This window comes from Oryza brachyantha, chromosome 12 (assembly GCF_000231095.2).
Source record: "Oryza brachyantha chromosome 12, ObraRS2, whole genome shotgun sequence".
Taxonomy (NCBI): Eukaryota; Viridiplantae; Streptophyta; class Magnoliopsida; order Poales; family Poaceae; genus Oryza; species Oryza brachyantha.
In genome coordinates, this window is record NC_023174.2 from 11,650,913 (window position 1) to 11,676,480 (window position 25,568).

At 37.3% G+C, this 25,568-nt stretch overlaps 1 protein-coding gene and 2 long non-coding RNA genes across 3 annotated transcripts; 2 read left to right on the top strand and 1 right to left on the bottom strand.

The window, feature by feature from the left end:
- Positions 1 to 13,241: 13,241 nt before the first annotated feature.
- On the top strand, positions 13,242 to 14,396 carry LOC102701408 (LRR receptor-like serine/threonine-protein kinase HSL2). Its single transcript, XM_040529860.1, has one exon. The coding sequence runs from the start codon at positions 13,242 to 13,244 to the stop codon at positions 14,394 to 14,396; it is 1,155 nt and encodes a 384-aa protein (XP_040385794.1).
- A 141-nt stretch (positions 14,397 to 14,537) lies between these two features.
- LOC121055956 lies at positions 14,538 to 17,956 on the bottom strand. Its single transcript, XR_005812903.1, has 3 exons — positions 17,807 to 17,956; positions 15,768 to 15,874; positions 14,538 to 14,911 (listed from the first exon to the last, which is right to left on the bottom strand). It is a non-coding gene; the product is annotated as an uncharacterized LOC121055956 (long non-coding RNA).
- Positions 17,957 to 18,154: 198 nt separating this feature from the next.
- On the top strand, positions 18,155 to 19,755 carry LOC107305409. The gene is made up of 3 exons (XR_001551560.2): positions 18,155 to 18,242; positions 18,987 to 19,038; positions 19,352 to 19,755. It is a non-coding gene; the product is annotated as an uncharacterized LOC107305409 (long non-coding RNA).
- The last annotated feature ends 5,813 nt before the right edge of the window (positions 19,756 to 25,568 follow it).

A 25,568-nucleotide genomic window follows, 5' to 3' on the forward strand; every position in this document is an offset into this window, starting at 1 on the left:
ATTTTCGTGTATGTTTGTGTTTATAAGCCAAAGTTTAAATTTTAAAACTTAAATTTAAGATTGATTTTGAAGTTTTTTTTATCATGATTTATTTTTCCAGTCTTTGCTTTAGATCACGAAGAACATTTACATAAAAATCTTATCCATAAATAAAATATATTTTAATCATTAATAAGCCATTTCGATTATGGCTAATAAAAGCAAAAAAGATGAGGCTATTACACCATATGTTTCTAATAACCTACTGACTCGTGACCTCATCTTATTTGCTAATACTACCTCCGTCCCTAATTAAATGTTTGACGCTATTGACTTTTTTATATAGTTTGACTATTTGTCTTATTTAATTTTTTTATCGAATATATACAGCTATATATATGCATAAAAGTGTATTTAACAATAAATAAAATGATATAAAAATAATTAATAATTATGTAAATTTTTTAAACAAGATGAATAGTCAAACATGTATAAAAAAATCAACGGCATCAAAACATTTAGGGAAAGAGACGGTATGTATTACTTGGATCGATAAGTAACTAATTACCTATCCTTCACCGGTAAAGGATGCCAGAAGGCATCGGATGATCCGGGATGCACCACCTATATATATAGCTACCTCGGACGGCCGTTGAAATTTGATGTAATTTTGATGGAGGTGATCCATTGAAATTTGATGTAACATAAAATCCGCATTAGATACTAGTCAAATTTGTCCGGGCTTTAAAACTTTTCTAGATCTGTCTCTGCCTGAAGATATATATATATATATGTAGTACATACTTATTTTGTACTCTAGCATGTATAAATCTTTAATTGGGCGCCGACAGGGAGACATCAAATCGTGAGCCCAGATGTATGTTTGGTGAAGCGTGTGGCATCAGGACCATGCACATTTTGGAACGGAGCTGCCTAGCTAGCTTAGTAAAAACAAACAAACAAACAAACAAAAATACAAATTTAATTAGGGTGTATTAGCAAGTTAATTAGTAGACGTCTATTAAAAGGACTTAATATTTGTAATCTAAAGAGAGTGAAGAAACAAACAAAGGGACGCAGAAAAGGACGCTACCGGTGTCGATCGGCTATTATTGCGTGTTTTTAAATTTGATTAATTTTCAGTGGGTTTCGCTTCTTTTCAGAAAGGATGTGTGTGGGTGTGCTTAGCTGATCGATTAATGGGCATCTAAGGCCTCTAAATATGGTTCACAAATCACATCAGCACAAAAGTGGTGTTAGAACGTACCGTCGTTCACCGTATGCAGCAGAGCCTTTTAGATATGGAAAATCAATCAGACCCACTGTGCACCCATGTATATGATATGATGTAGTTATTCGACACGTGAGGCAATAAAAAAACCTCCAAATGTCTCCTTAAGTTTGAGATTGCTCCTGATAAAATGATTTATTGTAAATATATCCCTCGTAATTTATCTTGGTTTGAGATTTTCTTATTATTATTGCTCGCATGTTCCTGTGGAGGCCGTAGACCCCGAGCCTCTCCGATGAATACTAATAGGTCAAGAGGAGCCATGGTAGCCGCTCATGTTTGCTAGGTCTAAGGATGCAACATGGCATTCTCATTCAAGATGCCCAACATATCATTGGGTCATTGGGTGATGGTGATCAGTCTACCTTATTGGATATCAAGGTCGTCGAAAGATGAATTGGTTTGCTTGTCCCATAGAGCTAGTTTGGTGGCGACTGGTTTCTTCAAAAGATTCAATATAGAGAATGATCTCGGTATATTCTGTCAAAAAAGATGTATTTGGAGTAAAAAAAATTGTTACGTAACATATTCAGACGAGGCAAAGAAATGAACAAGCATCGACAATTGGGGCAATCGAACCAAGATAAATTAGTGGGATTTTTTTTTTGCAAAAATGATTTTATGTAGGGAAATCTCAAACACAAGGTGGCATCCTGTGAAGTTTTCGCAATTTTCCCTAAAACCTTGTACAGTTGTCACACTTCCTTCGCACTCCAACGTGTAGAATCATTAATCAGCTATATTGTGTACTCCCTTAAAACTATTTCTTGCACAAGTAGAAATACTATTAAGGCGTAAAATGTGTCAATTTCCTTAGTTCATGGCTGTAATATAAGCCCAAAAACAGTTTGGAGGGTTAAGTGTTCCGGCCAGGGTTCAACTTCCCGTTTTTACCGTCTCTACCATGGTAACGTTACCACACAGTAACCGCGGATACCGTAAAAACCACGATAAATTTAAAAATCAAAAATTTGAAATTAAAACCGTGCGATATTCACGGTTACTGCATGTTTTTGCGCGGTTTTCGCGTGGTTTCGCATGGTAACCGCGGCTAGTACTTTTCGAAAGAGTGCATGAGAACGGCGGAAACCGTGCAAAACCACGTAGTTTTGGCTGCGAAAACCACAGTTACCACGAGGAAACCACGGGAGAAGAAGATTTGAAAACAAGAAAACTTGTGAGATGTCAAATGCAAAAAACAAAATTAAAAATCTGAAAAATACAAAAAAATGTAAGAAAATATTTTGTGACTATATTTGTGACATTTAGGACATATTATTGGGAAAACAAGAAAATTTTGACATGACATTTTCTAAATTCTTGACATTACACAAATATATAGTATCATATCACCCTTCACCAAATAATTTATATCAATAACAAGTAACAACAACTTTATTTTAATTGTTGTGTCACAAATATATCTACTACCCGTTATTACGAACAAAACTATTATGTATGTATTAACATACACAAATAATTTTCCTCCATGAATATTTTTTCTATATCTATTATTGTATATTTGTATTTCAATATTATCTACAACGTGTAAAATATTATTAACCATCTTATTTCTTATTTTTTCTTATTTTTTTGGTGCAAATTGATAATGACTCAACAACAAAATATTATTAACCATCTTCTTACGAAATATTATTTGCAATAGGGTTTTTTTATTTTTTTCCTCCAAAATTTTTTGTTATGATTTTTAATTACGCCGAAAATACACTTTTTTCATGAATTTCTTTGACCAAACTATAATATATATCAACATATACAACATATATTTTTTCCATTAAATTTCCTCAAAAATTTTAAATTCTCTTTAAATTTAAACTCAAAACCATACCGCATCTCGGTGGTAAGGCCGGTTACCGCAGTAACCGCGGCGGTTATCGTGGTAACGGAAACCATTGTTCCGGCCATAAAGTTTGAGTAAAACAGACTTTTCTCCCAAAGAAAAAGTTTGTACGACCAAGGTAAGATATACAGTAGTTTCGTACTAAAACCTCGAGATTTTACTCTTAATAGGAGTAAAGGGAAGCAAGGCTATAAAATAAACTATAACGAAAACTCTAAAATCAACTCTAAATTTATATTTTAAAATTTAAATTTTGAATTTATAAACATAGGCATAACAAAAAGACAAGAGAACCATAAGCACAAGAGTCAAGTAAAATTGTAAGGAATAAGCTATATATATATATCCCACACGTCGCCGAAACTGTTACCGTCTCCGTCCAAAAAAATTTATTTTTCGATTTCTATGTCCGACCATCGGTCTTATTTAAAATATAAAAAAATTAAAAAAAATTAGTTACACGTAAAATATTATTTATGTTTTATCATCTAATAACAATAAAAATATTAATCATAAAAATATTTAAATAAAATAAAAGTCAAATATTGTATAAAAACTAAAAAATAAACTTATTTTGAGACGGAGGAAATAGTTACGTGCTTCTAGGTTCTAGCACAGTAGCACTGCCCTGTTGATTGAGCATTTAATTGCTGCGAGTTAGGCCCAAGGTTTTATTATTAAAAAAAGGTATTTGCAAGAGGCACTGGCCTTATGTGCTGGCCAGTTATTGGAATTTATCGCACCAAAGGTCAATCGAATATTTAAATTCAAACCCTTTTTTTTTCGTTTGTGTGCGTGTGTGTGAACAGGACCAAATATACTTGAAAAAGAACGATAATATAAAGCCCGATTATAACAGATTAACGAGACGATTATTTCAAACCTCAAAATTGAAGTTTAACATATTTCTGCTGGTTGCTTTCGATGCCACACCATTTTAAAACAGGTTACTATCCGGTTACAACTTTTTTTTAAGATAATGGATTAAACTTACCTCTACACTCAAAAAAGGATGTAGACAGTTCAAGGGAAACTTACAAGAATACATAGATCCAAATCCTTACAAAAGGTTTAACACCATCCCAAGCAACTAGACCGGACCACTTAGGCTCTAGCAACAACAATTGTTAAAAAGTTAATACAAAGTTTCAACCAAATCATACAAGAAAACAAGAGAGTATTAATCTCCCAATCTTTTTCTTAAGTTCCACCCCTTCATTGCGAAAAAGCCAGAAACTCTCTTCTCCAGCATCAAGCAACCTTCTCTCACTTTTTGGCCATCTTCCTCCTTAAGTACCAAAGACCATTGTCTTGCGCAAAAAGTCCCTAAAAAACACCTGCTACAAAATAATTAGTATTGGAGCCATTAAAAACTATATCATTCCGACGTAACCAAAACGCCCGACACAAAGTTGCCTTGTGGATTTGAGCTCTTAGCTTGGGTTGTATCCCCTTTAGCCAATTGCCGAACATACTAGCAACATTCCTAGACGGGTGAATTTCAAAAGATATAAAGACTGCATTTCACATGAATCTTGCCAAGATTCAACCAAAGAAAAGGTGTTGAATTGACTCGTTAGCATCACAAAAACAACAGTTAACGCTACCCTTCCACTTCCTTTTGGCTAAATCATCCTTTGTTAAAATTACTCCACTCTTTATGTACCACAAGAAAATTTTAATTTTTACCGGTAATCTGAGTTTCCAAATCATGTCCTTTTTAGAGACGACCTCCCCATACTTGATTGCTTTGTACTTAACTGAGAAACGCATGCCTCCCTGGTTACACCTTAATAGGTCTATGATTCTACTACTATCGTGAGCTTTACACAAGAGAACACAAAAGCTTGTCAAATTCTGACCACCTCCTTGCCATGCCAAGAAGTCTGGCTTAGGATCCGGTTTTACAATATTTAAAAAGGGTTTATTAACAAAACATTAATGTTAAAAAAGGCCAAAACCTGCTACTTAATTTGCAGCAATTGGGATGTGATGAGAAACTGAGAATCGGTTCAAACATGAGTGTGTGCAAATACAATGGAACGGAAGTTTAGTGGTTTATCAGTAAGATATATGGTTCGAGTTATACAATTTTAAAATAAAATAACAAGGTTCAAATTTTAAAATCCATACGTTGCCCAATAAGAAAACAAATGCAAAGACTAAACTACATTTGGTCACTTTGGGCCTATAAGTTCAGGGGCCACAACAAGAACGCAATCTTCAGTTTGCGTTCAGTATTAAGTACCTAAAAACATAAGAATCACTCCCAGTTTCTTCTGCTGTAATTGAACTGTATTTATTGGGAAATTTTGTTGTTGCGTCCCAAACAGCAAAAGGCCCCAGCAAGGGAAACTCATCCATGACCCCTGCAAGAATGCAGGGATGTGCACCCATCCAAGACTGCAGATAAAAAATATAAGTCATTGAGCTGACTCACCACAATTGTATGATAATGTAGTATTGAGTAATGCAATTCTATAGAAAAGAATGAAGGTTTGCAGGTCGCCGAAAAACACACAAATAGTTATAAAGATTACATCTTCTCCTTATCGTTTAGAAAATTCAGGCGCATTGTTCTTCAGGCCTGAAGGTTCACTGCTGAAAACAAAATCAGGTGCCAATGCATACAATGTTGTGTCCTCAAAGTCTCGAACAGTACCTATATTACTGTAACAATAAGTGTATGATATTCAATAAAGCAAACATAAGCTTTCTGAAAATTCAAAATAAATAAGGGCATGTGCAATTTCATAACTTGTCATGTTAATCTGGGAACAGAACAGATGAAATGTACATACCAGGTTGGAATTTAGAACTGTCAAGTTGAAACGTCATACTGAATGGAGTTTGACAGGTTTGTTATCCCAGTATTATGAATAGACCGGTAGATATGAAATGAAAACTGCTAGCATGGGGTATGGATATGAAAACTTGCTTGTAAAGAAGTTATTTGACACAATGAGGAGGATACTGTTTAAAGAGTTTTCTTTTCATAGGGAAACATAACAGTTTTCATTCATTGTATAAACTATAAAGATCAGGACCAAGGACTACCAACAGAAGTAAATCTGCAAGCTCTAAACTGGGTCCTGTGTTGACATTAGCGAGTATACAGTCCTATATAATAGCTATGCAACATCCACGCGATCATCAGATAAGCCAGCATCCGTAGAAGCATTAGTGTACTCATGCACAAGTATATGTAAAGAAGATACACACTACTATATGTTACTGTTGTGAAGGCTAAGAATAGTATGGCAGCTCGTTATGGGCCTCACCAACCAGAGAAACTAACGAAGTACCTTCAGCTTCAAAGAAATTATCTTGCTAGGCAGACCCATCTCTTTCTATTCTGAAGTCCTGAGACATTCAAATAGTCTGACATGCCAGTTTGCCAAGTATTGCTGCTGCTGCTGTTTTGAGAATATCATTGATTAACCATTCTAATGCCCACCAGTAGGTGATTTCCATGCATAAAAAACATCCATATTAGATAATATTCACAAACAAAATCTCTGAAGCTTTTGTTCATGCCTACAATGGAAGCTATACCACTAGCAGTTTGGTGAGGAATACAGATGAAACATTAGGGTAACACAAAATGGAGAAAAACGGGAAAACAATTCGATAAAGTGGTTCTATAATCATGTTCCAGAAGAAGTAATTAGCTAGGTCCAACTTTCAAACATCAGTATATGTCATTCCGTTGATAACCCAAGTCTTAAGTAAGTATCCAGTACTCATAACTTGGCAGGTCCAGTTGATCAAGTTTGGCTGCCCATCACTACTGAATCCATACCTTTATGATTTATGGCAGATTTCATAGGTTGATGACAATGACAATACCGTGTCGCTCTTCTTTTACTTTCTGACCAGCAAAGAAGTCAAGAAGATCCATCTTATAAGTTAACTGAAAACAAATATATGGCAACAGAATAAGGTCTCACTGATATCCTTGCATGTTCAGTTCAGTCCACCACAACCTGATATATGTGATATGCCCATGTTGCTGACCTGACCTGCTGCAGTTCATGCTTGTCATGGCCAATTCCAGCATGAAGAAAAAGTAGAAGTGATTAAGTGAATAATATTGCCGTAGTGAACACTCATGAAAGGTATGCTCACTAGCAAAAGCAAGCATGATAAGTAAAAAGCTAGTCTAGGCTCTACAAATGCATAATTGCCATTAGGAGTTATGACCATTAGACAGGAGATTTTCAGGACGCGTCGAAAGTCCTCCAAATTTCCTCCCAAAGGACACCATTCTGGATGTGCTTGAAGTCTCCAATCTCCATCATCATTTTTCAAGATACTGTTCCATGTTCCATGACTTCATTTTGGTTCTATAAATTGCACTTGGGACTTTACCCATACCCATACCAGCATCCAATCATGGCATTACCCAACCAAGTCTTTGTTCTGTGCATCTTCATCCTCGTATGCAGAGCCCATACAACCAGCACAAACAACAGGCAGGAATCAATGGCGCTTCTCCAGTGGAAGTCCACTCTGGACAGCATAAACCTAAGCCCCATATCCTCATGGTCACCAGCCAATTCCACCTGCTCATGGTATGGTGTCCTGTGCAATGCTACTGAGCATGTCATCAAGCTTCACCTTCCTGAAGCTCACATCAAGGGTCATCTTGATGCCTTCAACTTCACTGCATTCCCGCACCTCATCGAGCTCAACCTATGCAAAAATCACCTGGTTGGCGCAATCCCAGCAAGCATCTCCCAACTGAAGGCACTGACATATCTTGACCTTAGTTTCTGTTAAAGACAAAAGCACAGACGAGACACGAATTTAACGTAAAAAACCCTTGCGGGAAAAATCACGGACGCCAACCGACAAATTGCACTATGAGGATATGATTACCATGCAGGAGAAACAATGAGAACTCGCCTCTTCCCGTGCAGACTACAAGAGTATATATAAGGGGAAAAACTAAGAGTCCTAATAGGATAAGGCGAAAGAATCCTATTAGGAAACTAAGCTGACTCCTAATAGGAAACAACTAGGAGAAACATACTAGGAAAATAATCCGAATATAATTCCAGTTAAAATTCGGATCACATATTTAACAATCTCCACCTTGAGACAAATTTCCTCTTGTAGCATAAAAATCATCAACCCCCAACAAACACCTCATAGGTCAAATTTATTGCGCGCCAAATAGTCTCTTGGACTATACTGTAACACCAACCAAGCTTGAGCAAAGCTCAAACTTAGTGGCAGGAACTGACTTTGTCATCATATCAGCTGGGTTATCATGAGTACTTATCTTGCATACCTTAACATCACCATCAGCAATAACACCTCGAATAAAGTGATATCTGACATCAATGTGCTTAGTTCTCTCATGAAACATCTGATCCTTTGTAAGGCAAATTGTATTTTGACTGTCACAAAATATATTTATGCAAGACGTAACTCCACAAAGCTCAGTATACAAGCCTCTGAGCCAAATAGCTTCTTTGCAAGCTTCAGAAATAACCATGTACTCTGCTTCGGTAGTAGATAAGGCAACAGTTGCTTGCAAACTTGCCTTCCAACTAACAGCACAACCTCCAATAGTGAAAACATAACCTGTAAGCGATCTTCTCCTATCCAAATCTCCAGCAAAATCTGAATCCACATAACCAACAAGTCCATCTCTAGACATCCCAAACTGCAAACAAGCATTACAAGTACCTCGTAGATATCTGAAAATCCATTGAACTGCTTTCCAGTGCTCTTTGCCAGGATTAGCCATGTATCTACTGACAACACTCGATGCATGTGATAAGTGAGGACGTGAACATACCATGGCATACATAAGTAAACCAACTACACTTGAATATGGAACTCCAGACATGTACTCAATATCAATTTCTGATTGTGGACAGAAATCTGAAGATAATCTGAAATGTGCAGCTAAAGGAGTGCTCGCTGGTTTTGCATCATGCATATTGAAGCGACGAAGGACCTTTTCAATATAACCTTTCTGGCTAAGATACAACTTGTCAGACCGTCTTTCTCTGGTAATTTTCAGACCGAGAATTTTCTTTGCTGCACCTAAATCCTTCATCTCAAACTCACTACTCAGTTGTGCCTTCAACTTTGCTATCTCTGATTTGTCTTTTGCGACAATCAACATATCATCAACATAAAGAAGCAGATATATAGCTGAACCATTAACCTCTTTGAGATAAACACAGCTATCAAGTTGTGATCTTTTAAAATTCTGAGAAAGCATAAAAGAGTCAAATCTCTTGTACCATTGTCGAGGTGATTGTTTCCCGTAAAGGGACTTATCCAACCTAGAGACAAGGTTTTCTTTACCAGGAACAACAAAACCTTCCGGTTGCTCCATATAGATGTCTTCTTCTAACTCCCCATATAAAAATGTCGTTTTCACATCTAATTGCTCTAGTTCATAATCATGCATTGCAACAATACCAAGTAAAGTGTGAATTGAACTATGCTTCACAACTGGAGAAAACACATCATTGAAATCAATACCTGGGATCTAGCTATATCCTTTAGCAACTAACCTTGCTTTATATCTTGCCTCATCAGTTGGAGATATACCTTCCTTTCTTTTGAAAATCCATTTGCAACGGATAGGTTTCTTCTCCTTTGGCAATTCCACCAATTTCCAAGTATAATTCTTTTCAAGTGACTCAATCTCATCATGCATGGCAGCTATCCATCTATTGCTATCGGCAGAAACAATAGCCTCAGAATATGAAGAAGGTTCTGCATTACCTTCGATTTCTTGCGCCACACTCATAGCATAAGCAACTATGTTCGCTTCTTCGATCAATCTTTGAGGGGCTTTAATATTTCTCCTAGCTCTGCCTTGTGCAATAGAGTATTTTGGTGACTGCTCAACAGCAGAAGAGTCTGACTCTTCAATAATCGGTGCATCTTGATTACTAGCAATATTCTCTTTTTCTGGTACATGTCCTGAACTGATCAAGCGCTCCACCTGCACGCTTGCTTTCTGCTGACTCTCAACAGAAACATTAGTAGAAGACTTATCATTCAACATAACTGATTCATTGAAGATGACATTTCTACTAATCACAACCTTTTGGGTTTCAGGACACCATAATTTGTAGGCTTTCACACCAGAAGGGTAACCAAGAAAAATGCACTTAATAGCTCTGGGCTCCAATTTACCATTATCAACGTGAGCATAAGCAGTACAACCAAATACTTTCAGGTCTGAATAATTAGCTGGGGAACCAGACCACATCTCAATTGGAGTCTTCTTACTAATGGCATAACTAGGTGAGCGATTAATAAGATAACAAGCAGTGGAAGTAGCTTCTGTCCAAAACCGTCTAGGTAAACCTGCATTTGACAGCATACAACGGGCCTTTGAAATAATTGTCCTGTTCATACGCTCAACTACGCCGTTCTGTTGAGGTGTACGAGAAACGATGTAGTGGCGCACAATGCCTTCTGACCTGCAATATGATTTAAATTGCCTAAAACAGAACTCCACCCCATTATCAGTACGAAGGACTTTCACCTTCCTTTCAGTCTGTCTTTCGACCATAGTCTTCCACTCCTTAAATACTGAAAAGGCTTCAAATTTGTGCTTTAGAAAATAGGGCCAAACTTTTCTTGAAAAATCATCAACGATAGTCATCATATAACGAGCACTTCCAAATGACCTCTTCTTACGAGCAGGACCCCATAAGTCAGAATGCACATAATCAAGAATACATTCTGTAGTATGTGTAGATGTGGTAAACTTCACTCTCTTGTGTTTGCCAAAAATGCAATGCTCACAAAATTTCAACTTTCCGATGTTTTGCCCATCTAGGAATCCTCGCTTGCTTAATTCTGCCAAACCAATTTCACTCATATGCCCGAGAAGCATATGCCAATGATCGGAATTCGATAATGAATTGGTAACTGCAGCAACATTACCTACTATCGTAGTACCTCATAGATGGTACAAATCGGCAATTTTAATGTCAGTTTTCATCACAACAAGAGAGCCTTTTGTTACCTTCAAAATTCCGTCTCCACCGGAATATCTGTACCCTTTACGATCAAGAGTAGATAAAGAGATGAGATTTCTCTTTAAACTAGGAATATGCCGCACATCTGATAATGTTCTAATGCAGCCATCAAACATCTTGATCTGTATAGTACCAATGCCCGCAACTTTGCAGGGCGTATTATCACCCATCAAAACATTACCACCTTGTACAGGTTCATAGGTGGTAAACCAATCCCTATTAGGGCACATATGATAGGTGCATCCAGTATCAAGAAGCCACTCGTCACTGGTTTGTACACAACCAGCATAAGTAACCAGTAATTCTGCATCTGGTTTATTATCAGTAGCAACTGCGGCTTTACCTTGCTCTTCTTGCTTACCTTTCGGTTTATAATTTCCCTTGTGCTTTTCTTTGTTCTGTAGCTTCCAACAATAGGAAATATCATGTCCACCTCTCTTGCAGTATTTGCATGACTTATACCTGCCTCTGGACTTTGACCTTCCGCGGTAGCCATTAAAACTTTTGTCTCTTGATTTGTTGTCTGTGTTCTTCTCTTGTTGCCTGCCCCGAACAACCAAGCTTTCTGGTTGTGAGTTAGAACCTTCAAAAGGTACCATCTTCTTCATCTTTTCTTTGGCATGCAAAGCATCATAAACTTCTTGCAAAGTTAGAGTATCACGACTATACAAGATAGTATCTTTGAAATTTGCATATGAACTACGCAATGAGCACAATAGAATAAGGCCTAAATCCTCTTCATCATACTTTATCTCCATGGACTCAAGGTCAGCAACAATTTCCTTAAAAATGGAGAGATGATCCATCACAGACTCATCATCTTGCAACTTGTGCAGAAATAACTTTTGGTTCAAGTGCATCTTGCTGGTCAGATCCTTTGTCATGCATATATGTTTCAGCTTCAACCACAGCGCGGCAGCTGTCTTCTCCTTAAGCACTTCCTGCAAAATATTATTGGATAGATGAAGATGGATATATGCCATAGCCTTACGGTCTTTCTTCTTCTCATCGTCGGACCAATCATTTGTCCTTTTGTTGTTGAATCCATCAAGCGCATCATCCAGATCTTGCTATGCAAGAATTGCACGCATCTTCACTTGCCACAATGAGAATCTTGTGTCTCGGTCTAAAAGAGGTAGATCATACTTTAAACTCGCCATTGGAAATAAATCCTGAATCTGTTGGTATTAATATGTTGAACCCAAGCAGATACGCGAAACTCTAGTGCTCGGAACGATGCACAATAGATGATCTGACAACTTTTGGGTACACAAGATCAGGTAAATGTAGCAATTAAATCTAGAAAGAAAAACGATGATGTTACTGTAGCTGTACTGTAGCTGCTACAGTAGCGCGGATTGGACGGCACGATCTGATGGCTTGTCCTTGGAACGATCAATTTTCCTCCCGCGTGCGCGCGTCTGCTCCTTTCTTTTTCTTCTGTGCGAACGCGACGTCGAGTCAGAGTCGCCGCTGACTCCGACCTGATCTCGACAAAACGGCGATTCCGTAGATCGCGGGAAAAGTCCGGTCAGCGGCAGCAGCGTAGCGTAGATACCACTTGTTAAAGACAAAAGCACAGACGAGACACGAATTTAACATGGAAAACCCTTGCGGGAAAAACCACGGGCGCCAACCGACAAATTGCACTATGAGGATATGATTACAATGCAGAGGAAACAATGAGAATTCGCCTCTTCCCATGCAGACTACAAGAGTATATATAAGGGAAAAAACTAAGAGTCCTAATAGGATAAGGCAAAAGAATCCTATTAGGAAACTAAGCTAACTCCTAATAGGAAACAACTGGAGAAACCTACTAGGAAACTAATCCGAATATAATTTTAGTTAAAATTCGGATCACATATTTAACAGTTTCAATAACTTCAAACACGCTGTACCACAAGAGCTTGGAGACCTCTCTAACCTCACTGACCTCCGGCTCAACAACAACCAACTCAATGGCACTATAGGCAAGGAACTCAGCAAGCTCCCCAGAGTTGTCCACCTTGATATCTCTGACAACCGCTTTGCTAAAACAGAGTTCTCTCCTATGCCCACCATGGAGATCTTTTCCATGCATGGCATGGGCATAGGTGGCAGTTTTCCTGAGTTCATCCTGAACTGCACCAAATTGAAGCACCTTGACCTATCATGGAACAGATTCTCTGGCCCGATACTGGAGTTGCTACCCAAGACAGCTCCAAATCTTACATACCTAAAATTAAGAGCGAACAGATTCTCTGGGCCAATACCATGCTCTTTCGCAAAGCTATCAAAGCTCGAAACTCTGCTCATTTCAATAAACAATTTCACTGGGGATATCCCAGTGGAGGTTGGGACAATGTTTGCATTGTCAACACTTGACTTAGGTAACAATACACTCAGTGGGCCAATCCCTGAGAGAATATGCAGCCTGACAAAAGTGTGGTGGTTCAACCTTGCAGCAAACAAGCTCACTGGAAAAATACCATCATGTATCAGTAATATGACGGAACTGTTACGGCTCGAACTCTGGAACAACAAACTGGAGGGCGAGCTGCCTGCAGCCATCTCTCAGCTGCCAAATCTTATGTATCACTCTGTGGGCACAAACAGATTGACTGGTGCTGTACCGAAGAATCTTGGCCAGATGCAACCACTCCTTATTGTAGACTTGTCCAACAACAATTTTTCAGGAGAATTGCCACCTGATTTATGCAGCGGATCTCAGCTTCAGCAATTGGTGGTGAAAAATAACAGCTTGTCGGGAATGTTTCCGCCATGTCCAAACCTGACTTATGCTTGGATAGGGCAAAACCACTTCTCTGGTGATATTGCACAGGTGCTACGAATCCACACCACTCTGCGTGGACTTGATGCATCAAGAAATCAATTTACAGGGATGCTTCCTCAGGAATTCTGTCAGCTGGTTTTTCTGAAGTTCTTGGACCTATCAAGCAATCAGATCTATGGTGATCTTCCTACTTGCTGGTCAAATCTTCAAGAACTGGTTTTTCTAGATTTGTCGAGCAATGCCTTCTCTGGCAATGTCCCAACCTCGACAAGCACTACCTGTCAATTAACATCATTGCACTTGGCAAACAACAGCTTAACTGGAGGCTTTCCATCTGCCTTAAGGTACTGTATGAACTTAACAATGGTAGATCTTCAGGACAATAGACTATCTGGTGAAATTCCTTCAACAATATGGGAAAGCATGCCTTCTCTTCAGTTTCTTCAGCTATACTCATATGTTTGAGGGAAACATACCCTGGCAACTATCAAATCATTCTCAACTGCAGCTACTTGATCTAGCCAACAACCAGCTGGTAGGTTCAATATCAGCACAGTTTGGTAACTTCAAATCAATGATGAAACAGAACAGAAGGCTTAACATGGAATTAACATATATTTTGTTCACATATTCAAATTACTTTTTGTCGCCATATTCTAACAGAATAGAACTAGTTTGGAAGAGCAGACCTTATACATTTGAAAGAACAATTCCACTTCTGACAGGTATTGATTTATCAAGCAACATTTTGTCTGATGGGATACCTGCAGAGTTAACAAACCTTAAGGGACTCCAGTTCCTAAATTTATCGAGAAATAATCTATCTGGCAGTATCCCAAATAAGCTTGGCAATATGAATGCCCTGGAGTCCCTGGATTTCTCTTGCAATGAACTTTTGGGCCATATTCCGACCAGCCTCTATAGCTTGACATTTCTCAGCTCCTTAAATCTCTCCAATAACCAATTGTCAGGTCGGATACCTACAGGAGGCCAACTTGAGACACTGAACGATCCATCAATTTACAGCAACAACTTTGGGCTTTGTGGAGTTCCATTGAATGAATGCCCAGTTGAAAATTCCAGTTTTGTATCTGAATCAAATAAGGATACTTTACTACAGCATTTTGATAGGATTTGTTATTGGATTTTGGGTATGGTTTGGTTCACTATTTCTTCAGTGATTTATGGATAATTGCTGTTTTAACCTGGATTGATCATGTGCAGAATACGATTATGCAAAGAATTCGGCGTATCGGCATCAATTGTGGTATTACCAACGTGGGAATGTAAGAGGATTTCTGGCAATCTAATTCTATACATTCAGTTTATGTACAGTCGTTATCATATCTGCCTACACTGAAAATTAATTATGAAATAGCACAACCGAAGCAATTGAGTGGCAAAATACTACCACATGCATCCTTATATTCAATAGAATGATAATAGTTTAGCCAATGTTTCTTGCAGCAAACAGTTGTACAATATGATTTGCTCTGTACCTCAAATATTATGAGCAACTATTCAGTTAGTCATGATGAATTGTCCTCTTAACTTTCTTTTTTGCTGTTTACAAGACACATCTATGTGCAGATGTAGATATGTATGCTTCTCATGTGTAACTAAACGCAAGGATGCAATTAATAATGACAAATACTAGTGCAATACTGCAATTTTCCGCGTTTGTTCACTACCCATCTCTGGTTTCCTAACTGCTTGCACAAAACAACACCCAAAACAACAAACAGATGTACACTCTAATCAAACTTTGGCTGACAGTAAAAAAAAAATCATGATTAAACCAAAGAAATTGCTAGTGCAGTGCTGGGGGGAACATACCAGCCCAAGCATAATTCCAAGTCTTTGGACTGCCCGTCTTTACGGTGGAGCCTCTGTTGTGGTTATCTGCATGTGATGGCATGCCAAGAGGTGCAGCAGCTGCTTTGCTGCCAAAGAAGATGGTTGTTAGGTGTATTGTACGCCCTTTGTTTGTGAAAATTTGTTGGTTTTGACCACTGCTTTTTCAGCAATATACAAAAGTAAATGGCTCTAGACAACATTAATGCAAAATAATTATATAATTCAAAAAAAAATTATCAAAGCATGATAATTGAAAGCTAAAATCAATGAGTATTCGCAAATGGATGGAAGTGTAGTTGTGCATTTACCCTCCAGATAAGGTGCGTTTTGCAAATTAATATAGTTGCCTTATATAGTTACATGCATGTTTGCATATTTGCCCATTAAAATACCAACTAAAATTGCCTCAACATGGTATGATGAGTCCAAACTAGTAGGAAATGGCCCATCTATGACGTTTTCCTTATAACATTGTATATTTTCGTCATTGAATAAGTAATAAGTATGACGAATTTTTTTGTTTCGTCATGGATCACATGTGCTGGTGGTTCGGTACCAATATCTATGACGACAGTTAAAATAGCGTCAAAGAAAATATGAAAATTTTGTCACCGGTGATGCAGCATATTGGTTTGCCACGTGGATTGAGATGAAGAACATATGAATAGTTCAACTTTCTCTTTTTAATCTGCAATTAAAATTTCTAATTGGTATTTCTCACTCATAATAACTCCAAATTTGATCGTTCTTTTTTCTGATTTTTCCTAAAATCACGATCTTGCATTTAATTGCATTATTTTATATCAATTGCTATATCTTGGATCTTTATCATATGGTTTATTTTATTTCGCCTAAGTAGATAACAAAAATAAACAGTTTGTTGCATAATAATTGCTAGTTTTTAGTTCATATTTTCTATTACCAAGTTAAACATAAGATTATGTCCAAATTTCAGGTGCATACAAGTTTAAACATATGATCTTTATCATATAGCTTGTTTCCTTTTTTATCTTATTCCACCATTGTGAAGTAACACACAAAAATAATTATATTATATACATCAATATATTTTTCATATGTAATAAGCTATATATAAGTTGTCCTATAAAAGTCTCAATAATTTTGGAGCTGGTTTACTATTTTCCATTAATTAATTGAATTTCTATGTGGTTATCGAAATTAATTCAAAATTGAACTACGCGTGCATCAAATAAGCTACCAAAAATTTCATAAAAAATATATTTGGGCTCACATGTTTAACTGTATCCCATGTACAGTTGAAAGATAAGAAATTAAATTGTCTTGCAGGGATAATTTAAATTTCTATCTCCAAACTAGTGCATAATAATTATAATAATATCTATACTTGGTCAGAAAATTCTGAAAATTGACATGACAACATATTTTTGGTCCATAAGGTTGCCATAAAAAATATAAATGGTTTTAATAAAATGAGACTCTACATTGTTCACAACTGGATGTATTTGTCTTAAGTTACAAGAAACTATGTGAGAGATGTGCCAATTTGTGAACAATATATGGTCTAACTTTATAAAAACATTTAAGTTTTTTATGGCAAGCTTATTGACCAAAAAGATGTTGTCATGTCAATTTTCAAAATTTTTTGACCAAATATAGATATTATTGTAATTAATATATGCTAGTTTGGAGATAGAAATTTAAATTATCTATACAAGACAATTTAATTTTCCATCTTTCAGCCGTACATAGAATAAAATTAAACATGTGAGACCAAATATAAATTTTTTGAATTTTTTAGTATCTTATTAGATGCACATGTAGTTCAATTTTGAATTAATTTTGATAACCATATAGAAATTCATTTAATATATGGAAAATAGTAAATTAGTTCAAAAATTCTTAAAACTTCTACAAGACAATTTATACGTAGTCTATTACATATAAAAATTGTATTGGTATATATAAGATAATTATTGGGTGTTACTTCACAATTATAGAATAAAATAAAATAGAAAAAAGATAAAAGATAAACAGACCCGGGAAGAAAACAGGCCTGTTTCAGCCCAAATGGCCCAACTATTTTTGACCGTTGATCACCGATCCGATGGCTCTGATTGCAACCCTAACCCTAGGAAGATATAAAAACCACTTCTCCACTCCTCTCCTCTCACCGCCTCCTCCAATCTCTCTCTCTCTCGCACTCCTGGCTGCGGGCGACCGACCGACCGACATCGCACGGTGCGAAGGCGGCGGCGGCGGCGCGGCGCGGCGCGGCACGGCGGCGGGGCAGCGCGCCAGGCCAGCTATGGACGGCCAGTGGTGCAGCACGCGGGCGCGGTGGCAGCGGGGTGTGCGGCGGCGCTGCGCACGGAGCCGAAGCGGTGGCACGGCGCCGCGACGCAGCAGAGCGCTAGTCGGCCAGCGCCGGTAGACCAGCAGGGGGAGCCCGCATCCCCCTCGGCATGATACTAGGTGTGTGCGTCTCTATCTCCTCCCCCGTCGGCGTCGGCTAAGCTCGGAACCACTCGTCTCGATTTGGGATCTGGGCGGTTTCGTCGCCATGTTGTTCCGCTTTTTGTTCAATGTTGAGTTGACTCGGTGTGAGGGGTTCAGCTCTGTGATTCAGTTGGCCAGCCGGCTGCTACTTGCTGCTAAATCTGGCTCCCTGGAGAAAGCCAGATTGGTCATGAATCATGAGCGCCGGGAAAATTAGCTCTAAAATTTACAGCGGCTACGTTGGGCAGCGCTGGGTTAATTGTTGTAATGCTATGAGGCAAGGTTAGTTTTGGCCAATTTGCATCGATGGCGCCCCAGTGTGTGTTGGCTGCTGGTCCCGAAAGCATTGTTGTGTTCTCATGAGCACAATTGAAAGCTACTAGCTCTTGTGGTCAAGAAATTAATCTATACACCTAAGTTAGAGCTTACATGCTGCATGGCGTAACTCAAAATAAGAAATTAATCTATACATATTCAGATGTTGAAAGACTTTTGGTATTGGTTCATAACTATTGGGTGGTATTAGTTTTATCTGATCTGGACGAAATATCATAACTATTGGGTCATTGACCATAATTTATTATTGATTTTGCTTATTTTCAGTTTTTCTACAAATGTTGGCTCTTCACCTCAACTAACATCCCCATTGATTGCACACAGATTTAATTGTTGCCTCTATAACATAATTTTCTCATCTTGCTTTGTTCTACACAATTTCAGGCTCTGGATGCCACTGAGTACAGTTTCCTTCCTAAGCTCACTAGATGGAATAGTACGTCTGTAATTATCCGAACACTTTTATACTGAATTGCTGATATAGTCTTGTGAAAGTCATATGTTGTCTGCATTGTTTATCTTGGCTTTGATGTTATTAAAACTGGGAAAAAATGGTCGTGGACATCACCACTTACCAATATCCTCATGCATCTACTTTTGGTGGATGATTTGCATTTTTTCATCATTTTGGGAGGTATTTTCTATCATCATTAGCTGGCTGTAGTAAAGCCAATTCGAAATGACAAAAATTGTACTTGTTTTTTTTTATCAGAATTAACTGGTACTAACTCTTATTCCCTCTTGTGCAGATTGATGTTGTTATTGAGATTTTCTACCAAAAGCATCTTGACTATTTGGTTGATTTAATAGCATCATCCCGCCCTCCGAGGAACATTTCCAGAGCATATTTGGGTTTAGACAATACATATTTGCGTCTGAGACATGTTGTAAAAAATAGAGTAACTGAGTGATATTTTTTTGAATCAGAACTTGTTATGTCGTGTTGTGGCTTGAATGATATTTTTTGCTGGATAAAAATGGCCCACATGTAAAAAAGCAGCTCATTTATGATGAAAAAAATTCACGTGTCAAAACAATGTTTATCCATGTGGTGCCGCTATAATTATCCATGTGGCGCAAAAATGTGTATCCACGTGTCAGATCCCTATGGGTCAACGTGGTAGAATAAGATAGAAACACATGGCGATTAAACATTTAACCATGTGGCACTGTCATGCATTGTCCGTAGATCAATTGTATTACGCCATGTGTCTACCACATGGCTTGTCACATTACTCATACGTGGCAGTTATTGCTTAGTTGTAAATCAATTTCATGACGTTGCGAAAAAAATTCAAAGACGATCCGAACAAGGATCGTTGTTTTATGACGAAACACACTATTTCGTCGTACACACTATTTCGTCGTAAGGAAACTTCTGTGACGCGACTTCTACGACAAAATGAATTTCATCATAAATTCGTCATAGAATTTTATTAATGACAATTTTTATATCTTCCATGACGATAAAGAAATGTCATCGATATTATATTCTCCACTCGTGTAATTAAGATAAGGTCAGAGGATTTGTCATGGGCAAGGATATTTTGGGGTATTTTAGGGACGAAGAGGAACAAATCATAATAAGGAATGGTCCTGGATCTCGTCGGCAATGCGCAGCGAGTCAGGGACAGAGACACAAAGAGAAAAACTGAAATCTAATGTCTACCACAACCCGGGATAGGAACCTCCTCATACAAATGAATGACCTTGCATCCTGATCCTAACTCTATCCACCTAATCCCATCTTAACTCTATCCAACTGCGCTACAAACCAGATTCCTATCCTAACGGACTCTATCCAACTGAGTTACAAACATACTGAGAGTGGTACAGTTCCTGACTCTTGGTACATAAGAGGGTTTCTTGCCTCTATCCCCTTGTGCAACCCTGCCACCAAACATCGCCACCACAGAACACTGATCTCAGTCACTGGCTCATTGCTGCCTAGAGGCTAGAGCCCTCCTGCCTAGACCTTCCTCTTGCCTACTCCACAAGATCTATAGCAATAGTCTTATTGCAACATTATAAACATCGATCAATCTCTCTTACATAATAATCAAGCCACTCTATTAAACCATCGCACATATGCTTTGGTCCCATAGCCATCATGAACAGAAAATATAGTAAAGCTAAAATGAGGCAAAAGCAGTAACTTCATACGAAGGGAGGTAAAGAGAGAACCTCATTACTTGACACGTCCTTGAACGGAAAATCGCCCAAAAATGCGCAAGAGTATACAAGAATCAGTTGCCTGTCCATTTTACACGTGCCTATAGCCTAATGGAAGCCCACATCGAAACACAATAAACATCAAGCAGAGAGCAATGGCTTGCACTAGACTAATTTGCACAGATTAAGGCACAATATCTTACCACCATGAACACATCTCATAGTTGCGTCCTATCTATAACTGTGCTCAAAGCATGGCATTATGTTGTCACAAAAAATTACTGGCAAGCAGTTTGCCATTGATCCATTTAACATCTCTACTCATGGCGTAGAGCTTCAGGAGTCGAAGAAAACCTAAACAAACATACCATGAGTCCATGAACAAAAAAATTAAAAATAAAATAAAATCCTAAGGAGAGCATCATCCTGAATCTCCCAGATTCCTAAATCACCAACCTAAAGGAGACCGCGCAACACCAAACGCAGAACACAGAAGCCCTAAAATGCCATACGCTTATACTGGAGATTTGGTGTAGGGAGCAGCAAACACTGGAGAAGTGCCGCCTCCACCGCGGGACGCAGACCTGTAACGCCGCCGCCGCCGCCGCTGCCGCGAGGGCCTGTAACACAAAACCGCCGCGCGCGCACGCATGGCTGCGGTTACGGGCTACGGCGGCGGCGGCGGCGCCGGAACGCCGGCGAGATGGACGGGCGTCATGGGCAGGCAGGGGAAGGGGGAGGCCAGCTGGGCCGCGTCTTACTCCTGATGTGGGCTGTGGTGGGCCCCGAGCCCACAGATGATGTCTTGGGGTCTTTTTCACTACTGACTACAATTATAATTTTTAACTTTAAATTTAGTTATAAGCATAACTCAAAATCAAAAGAGAGGGTTGGCAGTTTTCCATTACAAGGGTTTGAACCCAAAACATAATAGTACCATTTTTGCCTTGCGTCGATTTGGTTCTGTGCCTGCAGAGCACGCGTTGGTTTAAATTTAAGTGCAACGGTTCGATTTATTTCGTACGAAGATGCTCATGGAACAAGTATAATAAGTATGACCGTTGATTATAAGTTAGTTATAAGTTAATACGAAACATGGAGAGAACAAAAAATAGTGCGGTTAGTTCTCGTGTAAGAGCTAACTCTCGTATGCTCCGACAAAAATGCACTAAACATATAGATGGAGGAAATATATTAGACATAAAAATTAGAGCAAACCTTATGACCAATTTATTGTATACGTTGATTCTAAATATTCTTATAGCTAGTAAATAGGTTTTACTATTAAATTTTCTTTTATATTAGTATAATGTACCACCTCCGTTTCATATTGGAAGACTTTCTAGTCTTACCTAGATTCATTCATTGATGAATGTATATAATTTATATATGTGTCTAGATTTATTAGCATCCATATGAATATAGGTGATACTAAAAAGTCTTACATTGTGAAACGATGGGAGTATCTTTTAGTCCCTAGAAATAAAGGGCTGATTTGGTTCAATACTTGTAGTACGTTGGTCTGATTTATTTCATATAATGAAGATGCCCTTGGTTCTCTCTCATAACTCTGTTCAACCTTATATTATGCTAATCGATTTTACTCATCTTTCATAATTTTTAAAATCCATAGCTTAAACCATCTTTATAAGATTGGATGGTTAGGACGGACTTCAACTCTCCTTACGCAGACTTATTGTATAATAGGGACTTTCTAAACTAAAAATTTTCTTATTAATTATAGAGTTTACATATGTTAGAAATTATCTTTTCAATTATAAACAAGGCAAACATTTTCTATATATTAGAGAGTTTATATAAAGATAAACATTAGACTTTTCAATCATAAAGTTTATATAAATATGCACAATATAACTTTAGAATCAAAGTTTAATAACAACATTGGTGCAACATATGCAGTAGTATAAGTCGACATGAGTCATCGTTAGAGCACCGACAACGATACCAAGACAATGAGGTTTGTGTTCAACATCATGATGCAATTACGCTAATAATAAGATTGATCAAAACTCTAGACCACTATTGTTGGATGCCTAAATATTCAAATCACTAACAATAAGATCAAAGATAATCTCTAATATATAGTAATAAGTATTTGGAGTTCTAGAAAATTTTGGTTGGCAACATTTTTTATGTGAAATAAGTAAATTTCTTACTATGTTAAATAATACATCACTACAGAATATTTTTTTAATCACAAAAGATATCTACATCTCCTGATAATAGCGAGGGGAAACTAAAAATAACTCATGCAATAAATATTTGCTGGTTATTACATGATCACTTAAAATTTGATTTAATATATTTTTATATAATATAAGAAGACATAATGAAATTTATTTTTAAACTCTTAGAAAATTTTGACATTGAATTACGTATTATTTTAGAGTTGTTTTTTCATTTGATATATACAAACCTTGATAAATTTTCATTTATTATAGCATGTTGAAAAGTTGTATTGGATGCAAATATTTTTTTATAAAGTAGCATTCATTAAACTTAGCTTTATTGAGTTTAAATTTATAATAATGTAAATAAATTATTTATTAAAATTAATCTTATAATATGTAAACTTGATCTTGTAATGATTCTGAAACCTGTGTATCTATTTGCTATTACAATGTTTCTAAAATGTGTATAAACTTGGCACTGTAACTTCTGGATTTATCGTCCAAACTTGAAAAGTTATAATTACAATATGTATTAACTTATAATTAATTATGCAAAGTTACAATAGTCGATGGTCCGTTGCTAATAGTAGTAACCTACTGAAATAAAGGGACGGTTTTGTTAAAGGTTGGTATGGACCATCCCAACTTTTTGGCATTGTCAAATTTTAGCGGGGTAGAATTGGTTCGAAGCCAAAATAAAATTTACTAAATCCTTCTCTCTATCTTCACATCTTAGAATTGGCTAATGCCAAATTTTGGTAAATACATGTCAAAAATCAGCCTCCACCTCCATCCAAATAGAATTTCAGCAATATATAAGGTAACGAAATTTTGGGCTCCCTTCCAAAAAAAAAATATTTTTACCCTATTTTACATGTGCCAATATACAGAGACTTAACTACTCACAATATTTTTTTTTGTTCTCAAGGCATTTAGGACATGTTTAAAGTTAGAGTCTTGGATTAACTATTTACTTATCCACATTAGCGACACTAACTCATTTTATAAACATATGAACAAAATTAGAGTCAGATATTGTTTTTTATTAATACAATAAAATATCTTTTTTATACTCTTTTTCTTTTTATCTATCCACGCAACAAAATTTTTTTAAATAAATGCTAAGAACTAAACCATTCTCATGCATGAAAATTATTTTTCTCTCTCCACCATTCTCTTTTCTCCTTATATCATTTTTGGCTATGGGGTAATGGAGAGAGAGTAAACTAATGATCATTTTTATACGTGTCCTTATCCTCCACCTTAGCAAACTCGGAAGCAACAATTACTTTAAAAAAAGATCTTTTTGATACAAACTAGAGAAAAAAATAAAGTCTTATGGAACAATTAAGTAGTCTTAATTTGAGCCGTCAACCAAACCAACCCTGAATACCAAAACCTCGTACTCTGACCGGAACAAGCGCCAAGCAAGCAATCCCCACACCGTGGCTACGAGTTGGTCGCCGGCCGACACGGCCATAAATTCCGTCGGATCGTCGGAGATCGACCGCCGTGACCCATCCCATCACACACACACACACAACACCCTCGCTCGCTGCTGCTGCTGCGAATGAATGAATGATTCCGCCGCCGTTAATGGCGCCGTACGTGCCGCCATTAACTGCAGACGCATGGGATCGATGGAGCAGTGCAGGAACAAGAAGGCCGAGACGAGACATCAACCTAGGAGAGGAGCAGCAGAGTGCAACTTGTAATAAACTAATGATAGTTCTTTTCGCTAAGAGTTACTACCTACTAAAATTTAAATTTAAAGTTGATTTTGAAGGTTTTTCACTAGGATTTTTTTTAGCAATGGTTTTTACTACATCGCTAAGAATATATATATAAAAGTGTTATTAATAAATTAGTTTTCATTTGCAAACATATCGTTTGGTTTTTTACGTGAAAAGGTCAAACAATCATTTGTTCTAAAATAGGATCATTCTAGTCTTTTAGCTTTTATATTTTAGTCTTTTACCTTTCGTATTGACGTGTAAAAAATAAAGTTATTTTGAGATAAAGTAAGTATGAATTTAGACTGATCAAATCTCATTTTTAGACAGTTAAAGTTTTAGACGGAGTGAGTAGCAGCAGTATTGAGTATCTGTACTAGTTCGCATTCATCACGGTCACTCATGCCCCGTGTACCTACTTGTCCGGGGTACCAAGAGGAAACAACTATTGTTGTATTAGAATTTTGGTAAAGCATGATAAAAATTTATTAGGATTTCAAAAAATACGAAACAAAAGGATTGGAGTTTGAAAACGTAACGAATATTTTAGTCTTTACAGCTTTATACATGTACTCCATTTTTTGCAAAATATAATTATTTATACAGTTTAAATCTTGTACCAAAATATAAGTATTTCCGGCACTATTTACGCTACTGCTCCCATCAATTACTCACCATTCAAAATAGTTTATATTTTATCCTTAACTACCCTTCCACACATATTCATTTCTTAGGGGCATTATAGTGCTTTCTTTCGAACCTTAATATCTACTAGATAACCTACTAGATAACCTACAAATACTTATTTTGGATATGTACACCTGAAGCAAGATTTGAGTAAAATTGAAGTTTTTTTTGGGCGGTACACA